The sequence below is a fragment of the Patella vulgata genome, chromosome 7 (genome assembly GCF_932274485.2).
Source record: "Patella vulgata chromosome 7, xgPatVulg1.2, whole genome shotgun sequence".
Taxonomy (NCBI): domain Eukaryota; kingdom Metazoa; phylum Mollusca; class Gastropoda; family Patellidae; genus Patella; species Patella vulgata.
The window spans coordinates 3,630,001-3,645,419 of NC_065885.2; the positions used below are offsets into that span (position 1 = coordinate 3,630,001).

Here is a 15,419-nt window from a genome sequence, read left to right on the forward strand (position 1 = left end):
TAACATGAAAAGACCTTAATCAACTTTCTAGATCGTCTTGTCTTATGCCTCGGATTTTCACTGGATTTGAATCCAATCTGCTGTTCAACACTCATTGATGATTAAATCAAAAAAATGGATAATCGAGACTATGTTTTTTACCGTACCGACTTTAGTAATGCTGACCGAGGCTAGGTCTAAAATTCAATCGCAACTATTTCGGTTCTGAGTGGAGCAATTTGACTGAAATTTTCAGCATATTCTATTTACACAATGCCGCTTTAATCAAAGAAGTAGTAGTCTTGTAATTTATTTTCAGAATAAACTAATGAGGTCAATGTAGAACCTTGAAATATCTGGTAAGTTATTTGGCCCAGCGATCCTTTGAGAAAATAAAAACAGAAATATTAAGAAGTCCCTCCCGCATCTGTTTTTTCAGGGGTTTTTTTCCTTTAAGGATCTCAAGAACCTATTTTTTGGGGGGTACGGCCTTTTATCTCCCAGTCTCCCCCCCCGCTTTCCCTCACCCTCCAATTCATTCTAACTCCAAATCAATCATGAACCCTAATTGCCACCCTAATCTAGTTTGGCCCTGAGAACCAGTATTGCCATGTTTTGCATGACCTTTCCCTCTCTCTCTCTCGCCTTGCATCTATCCACCCTCCCATTCTCTCTAACGCCCACTCAAAAATAAATTCCAATTGCCAAGAGGCAGTGTGACCTGATCTCGACCTTATTCGATGGAAATCTAGTTTGACATTTATCTTCCTACTTTAAAACCTGCATCCAAAGTTTACTCTATGTACCAAATGGCACATCAACACTTGTAATAAAAACACAACTAAATGAAGGTGTCAAAATGTTAGGCCACACCAATTCCATTTTCTGTTTTTTGGCAACTTGATAAATAAATGAAATATGTCTTGTTTAAAATTTCAGAACTTAAAACATTTGAAACTAAAAGCTTTTGAACAACACAGCCAAGTGAAATGAAATGAAAGGAAATGGGGTTTAATGTCCTACTGTTCTGCTCCGAACTGGGCTAATGAAAACGAGCATACGCCATACAGTGTGCTATGAGGGAAATTTTGCCCGGACAGCGGCAATACGACCTACTCTTATATCGAATTCCAACTGCCATGGGATCTTTTACATGCCCACCAATGTGTACACAGGACCTCGGTTTTTGCGTGCCATCCGAACGACTAGACAGCTGTCCTTGTCAGGCCCACGTAGCCAAGTACTTTTGATTTTCCCGGGAAAAATAAGACGTCAACATTAAAGCAGAACTAACCAAAAGATTTATAAACGTACACTATTAAACGTACATGAATCAGCACTAACATGCCAACAAAATAAATAAATGAATGAAAGGGGTATTAACATAATATTTTTCTGTATGGACCGGGATAATGAAGAAAGAGCTGGCAAAAATATTTAAAAACATAAACTATCAAAAGTCCTTTAAAAAACATAAATCATTCTGGTTTAACAATGATTCAAAACAACTAGTTCAAAGCTTAGCTAGCGCCATTTGAAGTTTACATTGAATTCTATTGATATCACACTACTATAGTTATGTGTTCCCGTTAATCAGAGAGGGAGAGGGAGAAATGGGGTTTAACGTCCACTCGACACAAACTAGGTCATTTCGGGACTAACAAACGGTTTAATTTTATTTCAATAATTTGCTTGCCCGTAGGTCTTTAGCAGAGGGAGGAAACCGGAGGACCCAGAGAAAACCCATGAGGTTGGACAGGCGACCCTACTCCTTGTCACATACAACCGGGGATTCGAAATCACGCCATTTGACTCAATGACAGGCCTTATGATACAGCATGCACGTGCTAACCATTCGGCCATCCAACAACCCCCCCCCCTCCCGTTAATCGGAAAATTGAATCGGTTTGGCCTGGACTGTTATGTTTACCTACCTCGTCTGATATCTGGCTGCCAAATGTTACCCATGTTCCTTTAAAAAAAATATTATAAATCAAAAACACATTTACAGTTATAATGACGAACAATCAAACAACATTTACATCATAGATCAAATTTTTGATAACAGTTTGCGTGAACGATTTTGATTAGCCAATGCAGAGTGCAAGGTGAAAAGGCATACATGGTTAAATTGTCAATGAGTCAGTTTCATTTCATAGATGTCGGAGAATCTCCGTGCATAATTTCCGGTTGCAGTACGAACGATAATTCAATCTGTTGTTCTGACTCCCTACCTTCTCATAATATCATAATGCTGTCAAACTTTTATTTAAGGTGAAACCATGAACAGAAATTGAAATCTCTGATTGCAAATTCTGTTCCAATCAGTCACGATACGATACACATTGCGATTCGTTTCACCAAATCTGACCCACAATCAAGGAGAACTGTTGGTACATGTAGGTCAGTTTTCTTTAAAGATTGTTTTTTTTTTTAAAAAGTCAAATGAAATGGGGTTTAAAGTCTTACTGTTCTGCTCCGAACATGGCTACCAGTGTGCTATGACAGAAATTTTGCCCAGACAACGGCACTACGGCCTACTCTTGTATCAAATTCCAACTGTCAAGGGATCTTTTTTTTGCATGCCAATGTGTACACGGGACCTCGGTTTTTATCCCATCCGAATGACTAGACAGCTGTCCTTGTCAGGCCCTCAGTCCTGCATAACTGACAAGGGAGAACCACGCTGAAAAATCTGAATGAACTTTTTCAGCCAATGCAGATATCGAACACCCGACCTCCAGGCTAGCGAGCCAGTGTCTTACCCACTTAGCCACCGTGACCCCCCTTTTCCAGGTGGAAACATTCGCCTTCTTTGTGGGCACAAATCAATAACGATGACAACATGATTTTTATTGAGGCACAACTCACACACGATTTGCCACAAAATTAAAGTGTGATTTTCCTTCAACATTTTTTTAACGATCGTGCAGGTTTTGCTTTCATTTTACCATAAAACGGATATCATTGTTATTATTAAAGCGATACTCCACACACATTGAGACAGAATCATTTCATGGGAACGGTCACTCTTTCGTCTGCAACCATTTTGTTGAAAAGCAACATCTATGACGTTTTCATCTTGATTAGCCAGTTTCAATAATGAATCAAACCATAGCCATTGTAAAGGGGAATAACTCTCGTGATATATTTCCAGTTGACAAACAAAATAAAATAAATAATCACAGAAAAGTGCAATAAAATAATTTAAGTTAGGGATGGTTTTAGCTGGTCGGCTGTTTTAGGTGAAAGATATGTTTAACGTCCACTTAACACAAGCTAGGTCATTTCGGGACTAACATATGATTTAACTTTATTTCAATAATTCGCTTCCGCGTAGGAGTCTTTAGTAGCGGGAGGAAACTGGAGGACCCAGAGAAAACCCACGAGGTTGGACAGGCGAGTCTACTCCTTGTCATGTACAACCAGGGAATCTTGAGTTATAGAAGTGAGAGACACAAAAAGTACTATAACTTACCAAATCCTATATTCGACACTCTTAGTCCTGATTTCCCAAGATTTCTGTAGATAAAAAAAACAAATTAATCATTTATTAACTGTAAGAACAGAAAAACTGCATCTCATGCACGGTTCTCACATGAGAGGGGTTGACAAGGAAGCTTTCTAGTCATTCGGAAGGGACAAAAAACTGTAGTCCATCCAGGTACAGATTGGCATACAGGTAACAATGGAACTCAAAGACAAGTAGGCAGATATGGTGCTGTTAGGCCAAAATGAAAATCACAATACTTAGAGTCTCAAAATGAACATTGTGTTGCCTAGGCATTAAACATAATTACATTCCCCTGCCAATATCTACCAGTATAAAGCCACAAAAATCTCAATTTTCATACTACATATAGTTATAGATACACACCAGTAATATAGATTCTATAGTATGAGATAAATTAACTCACTAACAAGTATATAGATATACATAGATCCAACAGTATGTGATTAATTAACTCACTATACACCAGTAATATGATATCTGACTGTATGCAGTTAATTAACTCAGTATTTATAACATGTATTTAGATATCTAACAATATGAGATAAATTAACTCACTATTTAGATATGTTTGTATTCACCAGTAATATAGATATCTAACAGTAGGGTGACCCACCATAAATAAATATCTCCAAATATCTCGAAAATTACGCCACAATATTTATATATATGCCAAGCCTCAAATCAGTTTCACACAATTATAGTCACTTAATAAACGATCATGTTGTACTTAATAAGCTATGACCATTAATCATCTATAAATAATAGACTGAAAACTGGTTCCAAGTGTCGTCTATAACATCCAGACACTTTTGAGTAAAAGATAGGTTACCTGCCCTTGTTTTGAAATTAGTCTCGCATAACCAGTCTATCGACCATTCTACGTCTGATTGACAGGTCGGGATAATCAAGACTACTTTTTTACGAAACATAACAGAAAGCTAGAACAAGAAATTGAATTTAGAAATTAGCACTTTAGCCAACTCAACAATTGTTTTAAGAAACTTGTAAAAGTAAAATGAAACTACTGCTAGTATCATGTTCCTGCTAACGAAAGTGATTCAGAGATATTATTAGTACTAAACCAAAAGATGCCGCTCTTAACGGTACAGTTTATGATAAAGCAATTTAAACAAGCCAACAGTGAGGCTGATGTCCCCCGCCGAAATCCCAAAATAAATAGATGACACATATTCATTAATCGCACATTTATTTTTTTTCAAAAGTATCAAGCAATCAAACAAATTATCACCTATACACTAAGTTTGATCACTCTCTATCATATCGAATCAAAGTTATCGATCCTTAGCCTAAGCAGAAAATTCTCATTAACAAAATTAGTCAAGGTAATGATATAACGAATCTATACTCAGAGTTTCATCACTCTCACTTAATTAAAACCAAAGTTATCAACCAATCAGATTGCTTATCTCTGCTGACCGTAAGCAGACAAGCTTTATCATCGAACTCCATCAAGACATTCACCTAATGAATGCCTACACCAAGTATGAACATTCTTCCTCAATTAGAAGGAGAGTTGTGTTCCAAAGTCTCGACCAATCAAATTGCTTATCGCTCTGCTTACCCATAAGCAGAAAATGCTTATTTATGGAACTTACTCAAGGTATTGATGAGATAAACCTATACACTAAGTGTCCCCACTCTCACTTAATTAGAACTAAAGTTATCGTGTCCCAAAGCATCGACCAATCAAATTGCTTATCTCTGCTTACCCTTAGCAGAAAATGCTCATCTTCGAACTCTATCAAGGCATTCACCTAATAAACACCTACACCAAGTTTGAACATTCTAGCTCAATTAGAAGGAGAGTTAATGTGTTCCAAAGTCTCACCCAATCAAATTGCTTATCGCTCTGCTTACCCATAAGCAGAAAATGCTTATTATCGAACTTAGTCAAGGTATTGATGTAATAAAACTATACACCAAGTTTCATCACTCTCACTTAATTAGAACTCAAGTTATCGTGTCCCAAAGCATCAACCAATCAAATTGCTTATCGCTGCTTACCCTAAGCAGAAAATGCTCATCTTCGAACTCCATCAAGGCATTGACCTAATAAACACCTACACCAAGTTTGAACATTCTAGCCCAATTAGAACAAGGCATTGACCTAATCAACACATACACCAAGTTTGAACATTCTAGCCCAATTAGGAAGAGAGTTATCGTGTCCCAAAGCATCAACCAATCAAATTGCTTATCTCTGCTTACCCTAAGCGGAAAATGCTCATCTTCGAACTCCATCAAGGCATTGACCTAATAAACACATACACCAAGTTTGAACATTCTAGCTCAATTAGGAAGAGAGTTATTGTGTCCCAAAAAGTGTGACGGACAGACAGACGGACAGACGGACAGACAGACGGACAGACAGACGGACAGACAGACAGACGGACGAACCCATTTTAATAGTCCCCTGCTTTCTTCGAAAGGCGGGGGACAAAAAATAAAACAAACGTAATTTCTAAAGCTGCTGTAATAACCAAGAAGCTAATTTTACTGCTATTAAAAATCGTCAACAATAGATTTTTTACGGCTGTAATAGTTGATATATTTGTAAAGAATTGCACGTGCCATGGCTATTTATTGACTCAAAGAGAGTGCGGGGTAGTCAGAAATCAGTTCGAGACACGCAACTGAAGCGTGCACATTTAGCCGTGTTGAGACCAACTTTCTGTAGAGTGCAAGGGTCACCCTACTAACAGTATGAGATAAATTAACTCACTATATAGATAGATATATGTTTATATTCACCAGTCTATATCTAACAGCAAGTGATTAATTAACTCATGACTATATATATATAGGTAGACAGAATATAGATACTATCAAAGTCAACATAGTCTATTATTAAACCATAAACACATGGAAGAATTTACACAGATTATATCAGCCATATTTTTTTAAAACTCCAAATAGAATTTATATCCCATGAGAAAAAAGGAAAGGCAGGTTGCCATTATTGTCGAACCCAGGTTACTGAGTGAAGACAGAAAAACGTGCCAAAGGTATTTTACGATTTCTTACACACAAAATCAATTGCAGAAGTAAGACAGACCAGTCACAACATGGAGTTATATTGCTGTTTGTCATACAATGATATGGGTTTAAGTCCACTCAGCACATACAGCTAAAATGGAAACTTGGTTGCCTTTTCTAATATCGCTGGCATATTTTCTAACAAATTAATACGATAATTGAGCAGGTATTTTGGAATTCATTCAGCTCATGTATAGCATATTTAAAGGGCATTTAGTGAAAGTGATATATAATAAAAGACAGCTTTATGGATAACATTCACTGGGTTTATTAACAGCAACATTTCAATGAGGATAATCTCACCATTATCAAGCAAAGATAGTACCCTCAATGAAACGTTGCAGTTAATAAACCCAGTGAATGTTTTCCATAAACTTGTCTCTTATAACATGTCTGTCAGTTACACCTGTTTTTACCTGAGTTAACCTGTCAGTGGCAGGCAGGTTGGCATTCTGAACATCTGAGACACGCTACCTGCGGAGAAGTATCTCAGACACAGTCAATAGCCATGATATCCATATCACGTGATCTACACATCACAGGTCATGACATTGGCGTCAATGGGTCATGAGGTCAACATTGTAAACAATAGGTTTATCTTTAGCATCGTGTCTGTTGCACCCATAAAGACTATATAATTCGTACAGTCCCAACATGTTCTCTCTTCTTCCAATGATTTTTCACAAAAATAACATCTACAACTCACAGAATTGACGTTGTCTTCAATGACAGCGTCTGCGAGGGTAGTTCAAAGAGGCCGCCATATTGCACTATTTTGTGCGTCGGTCGGGTCTATTTCAGATATACACAATCAATTCTGTTGATGTTTTTAGCGTTGGGATTGACTAATAGTTAATGTGTTTCAGTTCAAAAACAAATATTTTAAACTTTAACACAAATTTAGAAAATAGCCAAATTCTGGCTGGGATTACTGAGCAAAATGGCCATTCACTGTATACGTTAGTTACGTACGGGAGGTTGGGTGGCCGAATGGTTATCGCATCACAAGGTCTGTCATTGAGTCAAATGGCAGGGTTTCGATAACCCCGATTGAATGTGACAAGGAGTAGGGTCACCTGTCTAACCTCGTGGGTTTTCTCTGGGTCCTCCAGTTTCATTCCACTGCTAAAGACTCCTATGCACACTCGAATTATTGAAATAAAATTGAACCATATCAGTCCCGAAATGATCTAGTTTGTGTCATGTGAAGCTGTTTCTCTCTTTTTATACCCATCCGAAGGACTATTCAAAAGTTTATTTGTCAGTCCAAAAAACGCTTACCCTAACAAGTACAAGAAAAGTTCTGAGATATGTTCTTCAAACCACTGAGTATACTAAGCGAGAGAGTGTGGTATCGCAAGTACAAGTGGTACATCAGGAGAAATTGTCCAACTGAAATAATAGATACAAGTTGATAGACACCGGAGGGATTTGACTGAAAAAGTCTGAATTTCTGCTGAGACTCGCCCTGAAGACAGTTACCCTATTTCAAGAATCACTCTAAAGACAGGTGCCCTATTTCAACACTCACTCTGAAGACAGATGCCCTATTTCAACACTCACTCTGAAGACAGGTGCCCTATTTCAACACTCACTCTGAAGACAGGTGCCCTATTTCAACACTCACTCTGAAGACAGATGCCCTATTTCAAAACTCACTCTGAAGACAGATGCACTATTTCAAGAATCACTCTGAAGACAGGTGCCCTATTTCAAGTCTTGCTATGAAGACAGGTGCCCTATTTCAAGACTCACCCTGAAGACAGGTGCCCTATTTCAAGACTTGCTCTTAAGTAATAGATAGACGATGACATAAATTGTGCATGTACGTTTGTTAAGTAGCGTAGTAATCACATCCCATTTGAAGTCAGAAAGACACATGTCCTATTTCAAGGCTTACTCTGAAGTAATAGATAGAAGATGTAATAAATTATGCGCGTACGTTTGTTAAGTACCATAATCACCGTAAAAGTCAGAAAGACGTAATCTAACACAGCCATCTTTGTTTATAGACATTAAAACCACGTTGGAAAAATTCTCCATTATTTATTTACACAGTGACACGATCGTCTTGAAATCATCAACCAATCAGCACAGCTCTGTGATCAATCAGCATTAAATCCACAATAAGATGGATCCAATATGACATACTTTAGCAGACGACGACGTTTATATGAATGCGGGAAAGAACGTACAGCAGACACCTGTTTATGCTATATGGTACCAATATGTAATATCTCTCAAGTAACCACAGCGATGGTTATAGCAGCAGAAAAATATCGCTTGAATACCATTCCTTTATTTCATCTCAAGTTATAATCAGAAAAGTCCTCTCTGGGTATTGTGTTTATTCAAGCATTGTTTTCATTCACTTCATAGACACAAATAAAATAGCAGACATCTTACTGATCGAGTATCCAATTGGCGTATGTACAACCTTGTCAGGTATGTGACCTTTGAGATTCTCCCTTTTTTCGTATATCCATCATATAAGAAGCATAAATAACCTGTTTGTTTGCCACCCCATAAAAAAACATCCGCAATAACTTGAGGGTGTGGTAACCTTTGAGATTCTCCCTTTTTTTTCATATACCCATCACATAAATAACAAGTCTGTTTGCTACCCAAGTGAAAAACATCCACAATAATTTTCAAACTACATAACGCGAGGGTGTGGTAACCTTTGAGATTCTCCCTTTTTTTTTTTCATATATCCATCACATAAGAAGCATAAATAACAAGTTCGTTTGCTACCTGCATGAAAAAAATCCACAATAATTTTCAAACTTGGTAACTTGTGGGTGTGGTAACGACAGGTCTGGCAACAGAAGACGGATAGACATTCCATACAAAATGTTATCTTCGAAAAATAATTACATGACAAGGGCCATTGTGTTTTTTGGATATTTTCTCTTTCTTTGCATATTTGTCTGGATTGATACATGCATTTTTGCGCTCGTATGTTCAACAGCACATTATCTGAACGTGAACATGTTCACGTATGCCAAAAAAGCTAATATACTATTTGACTGTCTACAGTGAGAGAGAGAGAGAGAAATGGGGTTTAATGTCCACTTGACACAAACTAGGTCATTTCGGGACTAACATATGGTTTAATTTTATTTACATAATTCGCTTGCGCGTAGGGGTCTTTAGCAGTGGGAGGAAACCGGAGGACCCGGAGAAAACCCACGAGGTTGGACAGGCGACCCTACTCCTTGCCACGTACAACCGGGGATTCGAAACCACGCCAGTCGACTCAATTACAGACTTTATGATACAGCGCGCGCACGCTAACCATTCATCCATCCAACCCCCCGGGCTAATGTACTATTTGACTGTCTACAGTACCAACCTATATATAATTAGTACTTTATTTCATTTTAATGTGGAGCCATGGTGGCTCAGTAAGTAGAGAGAGGTAGAGAGGTAGAGAGAGAGAGAGAGAGAGAGAGAGAGAAAGAGAGAGAGAGAGAAATGGGGTTTAACACAAACTTGGTCATTTCGGGACTAACATATGGTTCAATGTTATTTCAATAATTTGCTTGCCCCCCTGGTCTTTAGCAGTGGGAGGAAACTAGAGTTCCCGTGTAGAAAACCCACAAGGTTGGACAGACAACCTTACTCCTTGTCATGTACAACCGGGGATTCGAAACCACGCCAGTTGACTCAGTAAGTCAGTAAATGGCTCATTAACAAGGGGGTCAGGGTTTTGATCCTCAAGTTGTTCCATGGTTTCCCCTTGTGGTGTAAGATGGACAGACTGGCAATGTTATGCTAGCTTCCCACTGTCTTGCGATGCGATCTGATAGGATTGTCCTTTTTGTGTCCACGATCAACACGATCACTTCAACTGACCTGATAGGTTCCTCCCGATTACTCTACGATGAAAACCACAATTTCAATAGTAGCGCGAATCGCAATAGTGCAAACCTAGCATAACGATGTCTTTTCATTCAGATGGGACTGAAAATTGTTTTCCTTCGGTGCAGATGCCCTGTTATAACAGTAGGACATTCTCAAGGGACCTTTACACACTGCTCACTGAACGCCAATGCACACAGCTTGTCAATCAAATGTCAATCAATCATAGAAACCACCGTCTGGGAATTCATATCTATTACTCCAGTCTATGACAAAAAGAACAAAAAAAAAACAAACGAAAGAAAATACATAAAGCAACTAATATATTATTAACAGACTGAAGCTCAGTCTAGTATTGTTATATTTTCTTTGATATTTTTATTCTTATCACAGAATTCACAATATTCATAACTCTTTTGAAATGGAATTTCTGACTAAAGACAATGGATCTATTCATAAATTGTGAGATACACAGATATCACTCTTGCCATAAAAAAGGTTCCCATTTTTATTATTACATATTGTAATTCCCGTTGGGCCTGAATGGAACTTGACAAACAAGTAGCAAAAGAGAAAAAATTTCTTTAGAAAATCTATTATTGTCAGCAAAGTTTTGTTCGGCCATACAAATTTTCATTTCAGATATAATCATGTCATCCTATCAAGCTTGGATCAATGATAACTTATCACAAGATATAATCATGTCATCCTATCAAGCTTGGATCAATGATAACTTATCACAAGATCTTCCTGAATATGTGACTACTCAATATATAATAGTGTTAAATTAATCGCTTTCTGTCAAAATTAATTTTTCTTATAGGGGCATTATTAAAGATTAGATAAAGAGCTGGCAGTTCTCACTAGATAATGTAAAGGGAATATGCTGAAAATTTCAGTCAAATTGCTCCACTCTGAACTGAGATATTAGCGATTGAATTTTAGGCCTAGCCTTGATCATCATTACTAATGTCGGTACGATAAAAAACATAGTCTCGATTATTCATTTTTGGATTTAAATATTAATGAGCGTTGAGCAGCAGATCGGCCCCTAATCCAGTAAATATCGTAGGCTGGCGATGACATCGAGAGTGTATTATGGTCTCCATAAGTTAATTAATGTCTAATTAATAATTTAGAAAACATTTCAGGCCCAAAGAAAGACCTGCAATAGACAGATTAGCTCCTGCATATTGTATGTTTAAATATAATTCAATAATAGTCTTAAAAATATATTCAAACTATTACCAGCGCATATCCCCTCCCCTTCCACAATAAATATGGGGGTTAGGTGGCTGAATTTTTTAACACGTTTCGATTCCACACTTCCTAACTTTATGGGTTTTCTCTGGGGCCTCCGCTTTTCTCCCACTGCTAAAGACTTCTACCTGCAACTGAATTATTGAAACTAACCTAGCTGACCGACATTTTAAGTCCTAAATCAAACCCGACCCACAATCGAGGAGAAGGGTCGGTGGGTCGGTTTTTTTTTCAGATTTTTTTTTAAGAGCTAATTTGACAGCTTGATAATTTTCCGGGTGCAAACATTCGTCTTCTTTTATTGGCAAACAAATCAATGACATCGGGATTTTTCGTGATGCACGACTCGCACACGAATTGCCACAAACTGACGTTTGAAACTCCCTCAACATGTTTTATAACGATCGTGCGGGTTGTGCCTTCATTTTTCTCGAAAACGGATATTGAAAATATCCGTTTTCGAGAAAAATAGAGGCAGAATCATTTCGTGGGAATGGACGTGCTTTCGTCTGTAACCATTTTGTTGAGAAGCGACACCTATGATGCTTTCGTCTTGATCAACCAGTTTCAATAATGAATCAAACCATAGCCATAGTAAAGGGAAATAACTCTCGTGATATATTTCAGGTTGACACACAAAATAAAATAAAAAGATCGCGGAAAAGTGCAATAAAATAATTAAAGTCGGGGGTGGTTTTAGTTAGTCGGTCGCGTTAGGCGAAACAAAGATATTTTTAAGCTCAGCCTTAGTCTTTATGTGTATAACAGATGTGAACCGGAGTAGGACCGCATTACAAAACGGTATACTAATTGTTAGATATAGCGGTCAGTTAGGACAGAGATTTATTCTCGAAGTATGAAGTAGATGAATCTATCTCTGTGTGCAGAAAGGGACAAATGCTGTTATAACTCCATATAAATGTTATCGCTATCAATATGTTATTATTATTATTATTACAGCATATTTATAGTGCACCCTTTCATATAACATGTTCAGGGGCACTTGACAAAGTGACAGTGTAATCATAAATAAACAACAAGATTATGGACATGTTAACAGTCTGTTAAAAGCCTGATTAAATAAATGTGTTTTAAGTTGTTTTTTAAAAGAATATAGAGATGTACAACATCTTAAACTAAATGGTAGATTATTTCGTAAAACCTACATTTAGTTAAAATCAAATTTATATTTACACTAAAGATTGACACATTTATTCATTCCTAAAGTCAACAAAATCGGTCACAATTTTCTGACAATCTTCTTAAAAAAAAGCATAGATCATTTACATCCAAACATATCATTCAATACATGTAGTATGTTTTTTATACAACTCTCTCCATTTATCTTGTTGAAAGATGTTATTAACACCACTCTCAAACTTTACGTATTTGTTTGAATGCTTTAAATCTGTCATCAGCAGAAACAAGATATTTGATTTCTCTGGGGAAAAAATTTAAAATTGAGTTGAATGTTTTTGGCAAACGATTTTTACTGAACTAAAGACATATTTTACGGGCATATCTCCCCGGACTTCATATTTAGGCCTCACCAATCTGATTTTCAGTTTTTTTCAGGCCTTGATAAATAAATAGCCATTTATTTTGTTTAAAATTTCAAAACTTTAAAATTTAGAACTAAAACCTGTTGTCTCCTTACTAAAACTAGAAAACATCAACACATCTCCCCTGTATTGCTATCGTTACACAGGCTCCCAATTCAGCAAAAAATTAAGTTCAAGTTACTTCTCTTGGTCTTTAAAGCATTAAATGGCCAAGTTTTATCTTATATAAAAAGTCTTGCCGAAACCTTTCCTACATGCAGGAATTTCTGTTCTCAGAAAAAACATTTTCTAAAATCTTCAACTATCATTTTACAATTTGGAAAAGGTGACTTTTCCTACGCCGGTCCTTTTGTATGATATAAACCGACATGAAACAGTTAACATCTGTGGGCCATTTTAAATCTCAACTCAAAACATTCTTATTTTAAAACCCTGATCTGTAAATAATCAGTGAATATAAAAACCAACAGCGTCTTAGAAACTGTTTAACGCACTTTATAAATGATGATAATATTATTATTAGTGTATTACACTGTGTAGCTTGTGTGACACACTATTGCTTTTGTTAAAGTTATTCTTCTTATTATTTTTTTTTTATTTCCACTTGAGCATATCTCAGCAACTACTTGTCGTATCGATTAGATATTTTCGGTTTTACTGGGAAAATTACTGGCTAATTCTGCATCCAGTTTATAACACATTTGAAATGCTCATGTGGAAATATGTTTAATGTTTCCATTGGTACGGGAAGTGATGGTAATGTGGCACCAGTAAAACCCGTCATCACTGCATCGAAGTTCTAGTTATTATTAGAAGAGCAAACAAGTAGGCTACTCTGGAATTTTAAATTAGTTTTTCTCCTGAAGAAATAATAAGTAATAATTTTACAGGTGTTCCGAAGAAATGAAATGAAATGAAATGGGGTTTCTCCGAACTGGGCTAATGAAGACGGGCATACGGCATACAGTGTGCTATGAGGGAAATTTTGCCCGGACAGCAGCACTACGTCCTACTCTTATATCGAATTCCAACTGTCAAGGGATTTTTTATGTGCACGGCAATGTATACACAGGGCCTCAGATTTTTGGTCCTATCCGAACGACTAGACAGCTGTCCTTGTCAGACCCTCTTTCCTGCATCACTGACAAGGGGGAACCACGTCGGAAAAGTGTTTTGAAGAACAGAGAAACAAAGTGTTGTGGCCTAAACATAAAATATCTTTGGAGGTTTGGAACATGTAATTATTTTGGCAAGAGAGTTGACACGAGTTATATTAATATAACGTAAAATACATTCCCAAGATTAATGGAAAGCAGGATAAAAAAAAAAACCTATGTTTAACTCAATTATGTGTTCCATTTACATATGTCCTACGGGGGATTCTCAACACAAATGTTACAAGAGTATTTAGATGAAACATTCAATTATCCATTCACCATGGGCATCAAAAATACATAACACAATTACATGGAAAACAATCACTGGATTAGTACACGTTTTTCTGTAGACTTATCAATCACTAGGTTAGTGCACATATAACACGAAGTTTCTACATGTGTTCTGTAGACTTATCAATCACTAGGTTAGTACATATATAACAAAAGTTTCTACATGTGTTCTGTAGACTTATCAATCACTGGGTTAGTACACAGATAACACAACGTTTCTACATGTGTTCATAACACAGCGTTTCTACATGTGTTCTCTAGTGTTATCAATCACAAATGATGTGTTCAATCACTTAAGGGGGGTTGGATGACCGAATGGTTAGCACGTGCGCGCTGTATCATAAGACCTGTCATTGAGTCAACTGGTGTTGTTTCGAAACCCCGGTTGTACGTGACAAGGAGTAGGGTCGCCTGTCCAACCTCGTGGGTTTTTTTCGGGTCCTCCGGTTTCCTCCCACTGCTAAAGACCCCTACGCACAAGCGAACTATTGAAATAAAATTAAAACATATGTTAATTCCAAAATGACCTAGTTTGTGTCGAGTGGACGTTAAACCCAAGTTCTCTCTCTCTCTCAATCGCTTAATGCCACTCAAGGAATACGGGTGCATCATCTCTCAATATTTAATGCCAAATAACATGGACAATATGAATTGTGACTTGTAGTGGCTCAATTTTATATCATTGATTCGCTTGCGCGTAGGGGTCTTTAGCAGCGGGAGGAAACCTGAAACCAT

General features: G+C 37.1%; 1 protein-coding gene across 4 annotated transcripts in view; it reads right to left on the reverse strand.

The window, feature by feature from the left end:
- The window catches only part of LOC126827140 (voltage-gated potassium channel subunit beta-2), a 98,917-nt gene that overhangs the window by 35,370 nt on the left and 48,128 nt on the right, over positions 1–15,419 (reverse strand). For all 4 annotated transcript variants that reach the window (XR_008788750.1, XR_007682578.2, XM_056102268.1 and 1 more), the window contains exons 3-4: positions 3,458–3,501; positions 1,914–1,951 (exon numbers count right to left, since the gene is read on the reverse strand). Coding sequence is in view for 2 of the 4 variants with exons in the window: in XM_056102268.1 (XP_055958243.1) it covers positions 1,914–1,951; positions 3,458–3,501 (82 nt within the window). In the remaining 2 variants the exon portion in view is untranslated. The remainder of the gene's footprint in view (positions 1–1,913; positions 1,952–3,457; positions 3,502–15,419) is intronic.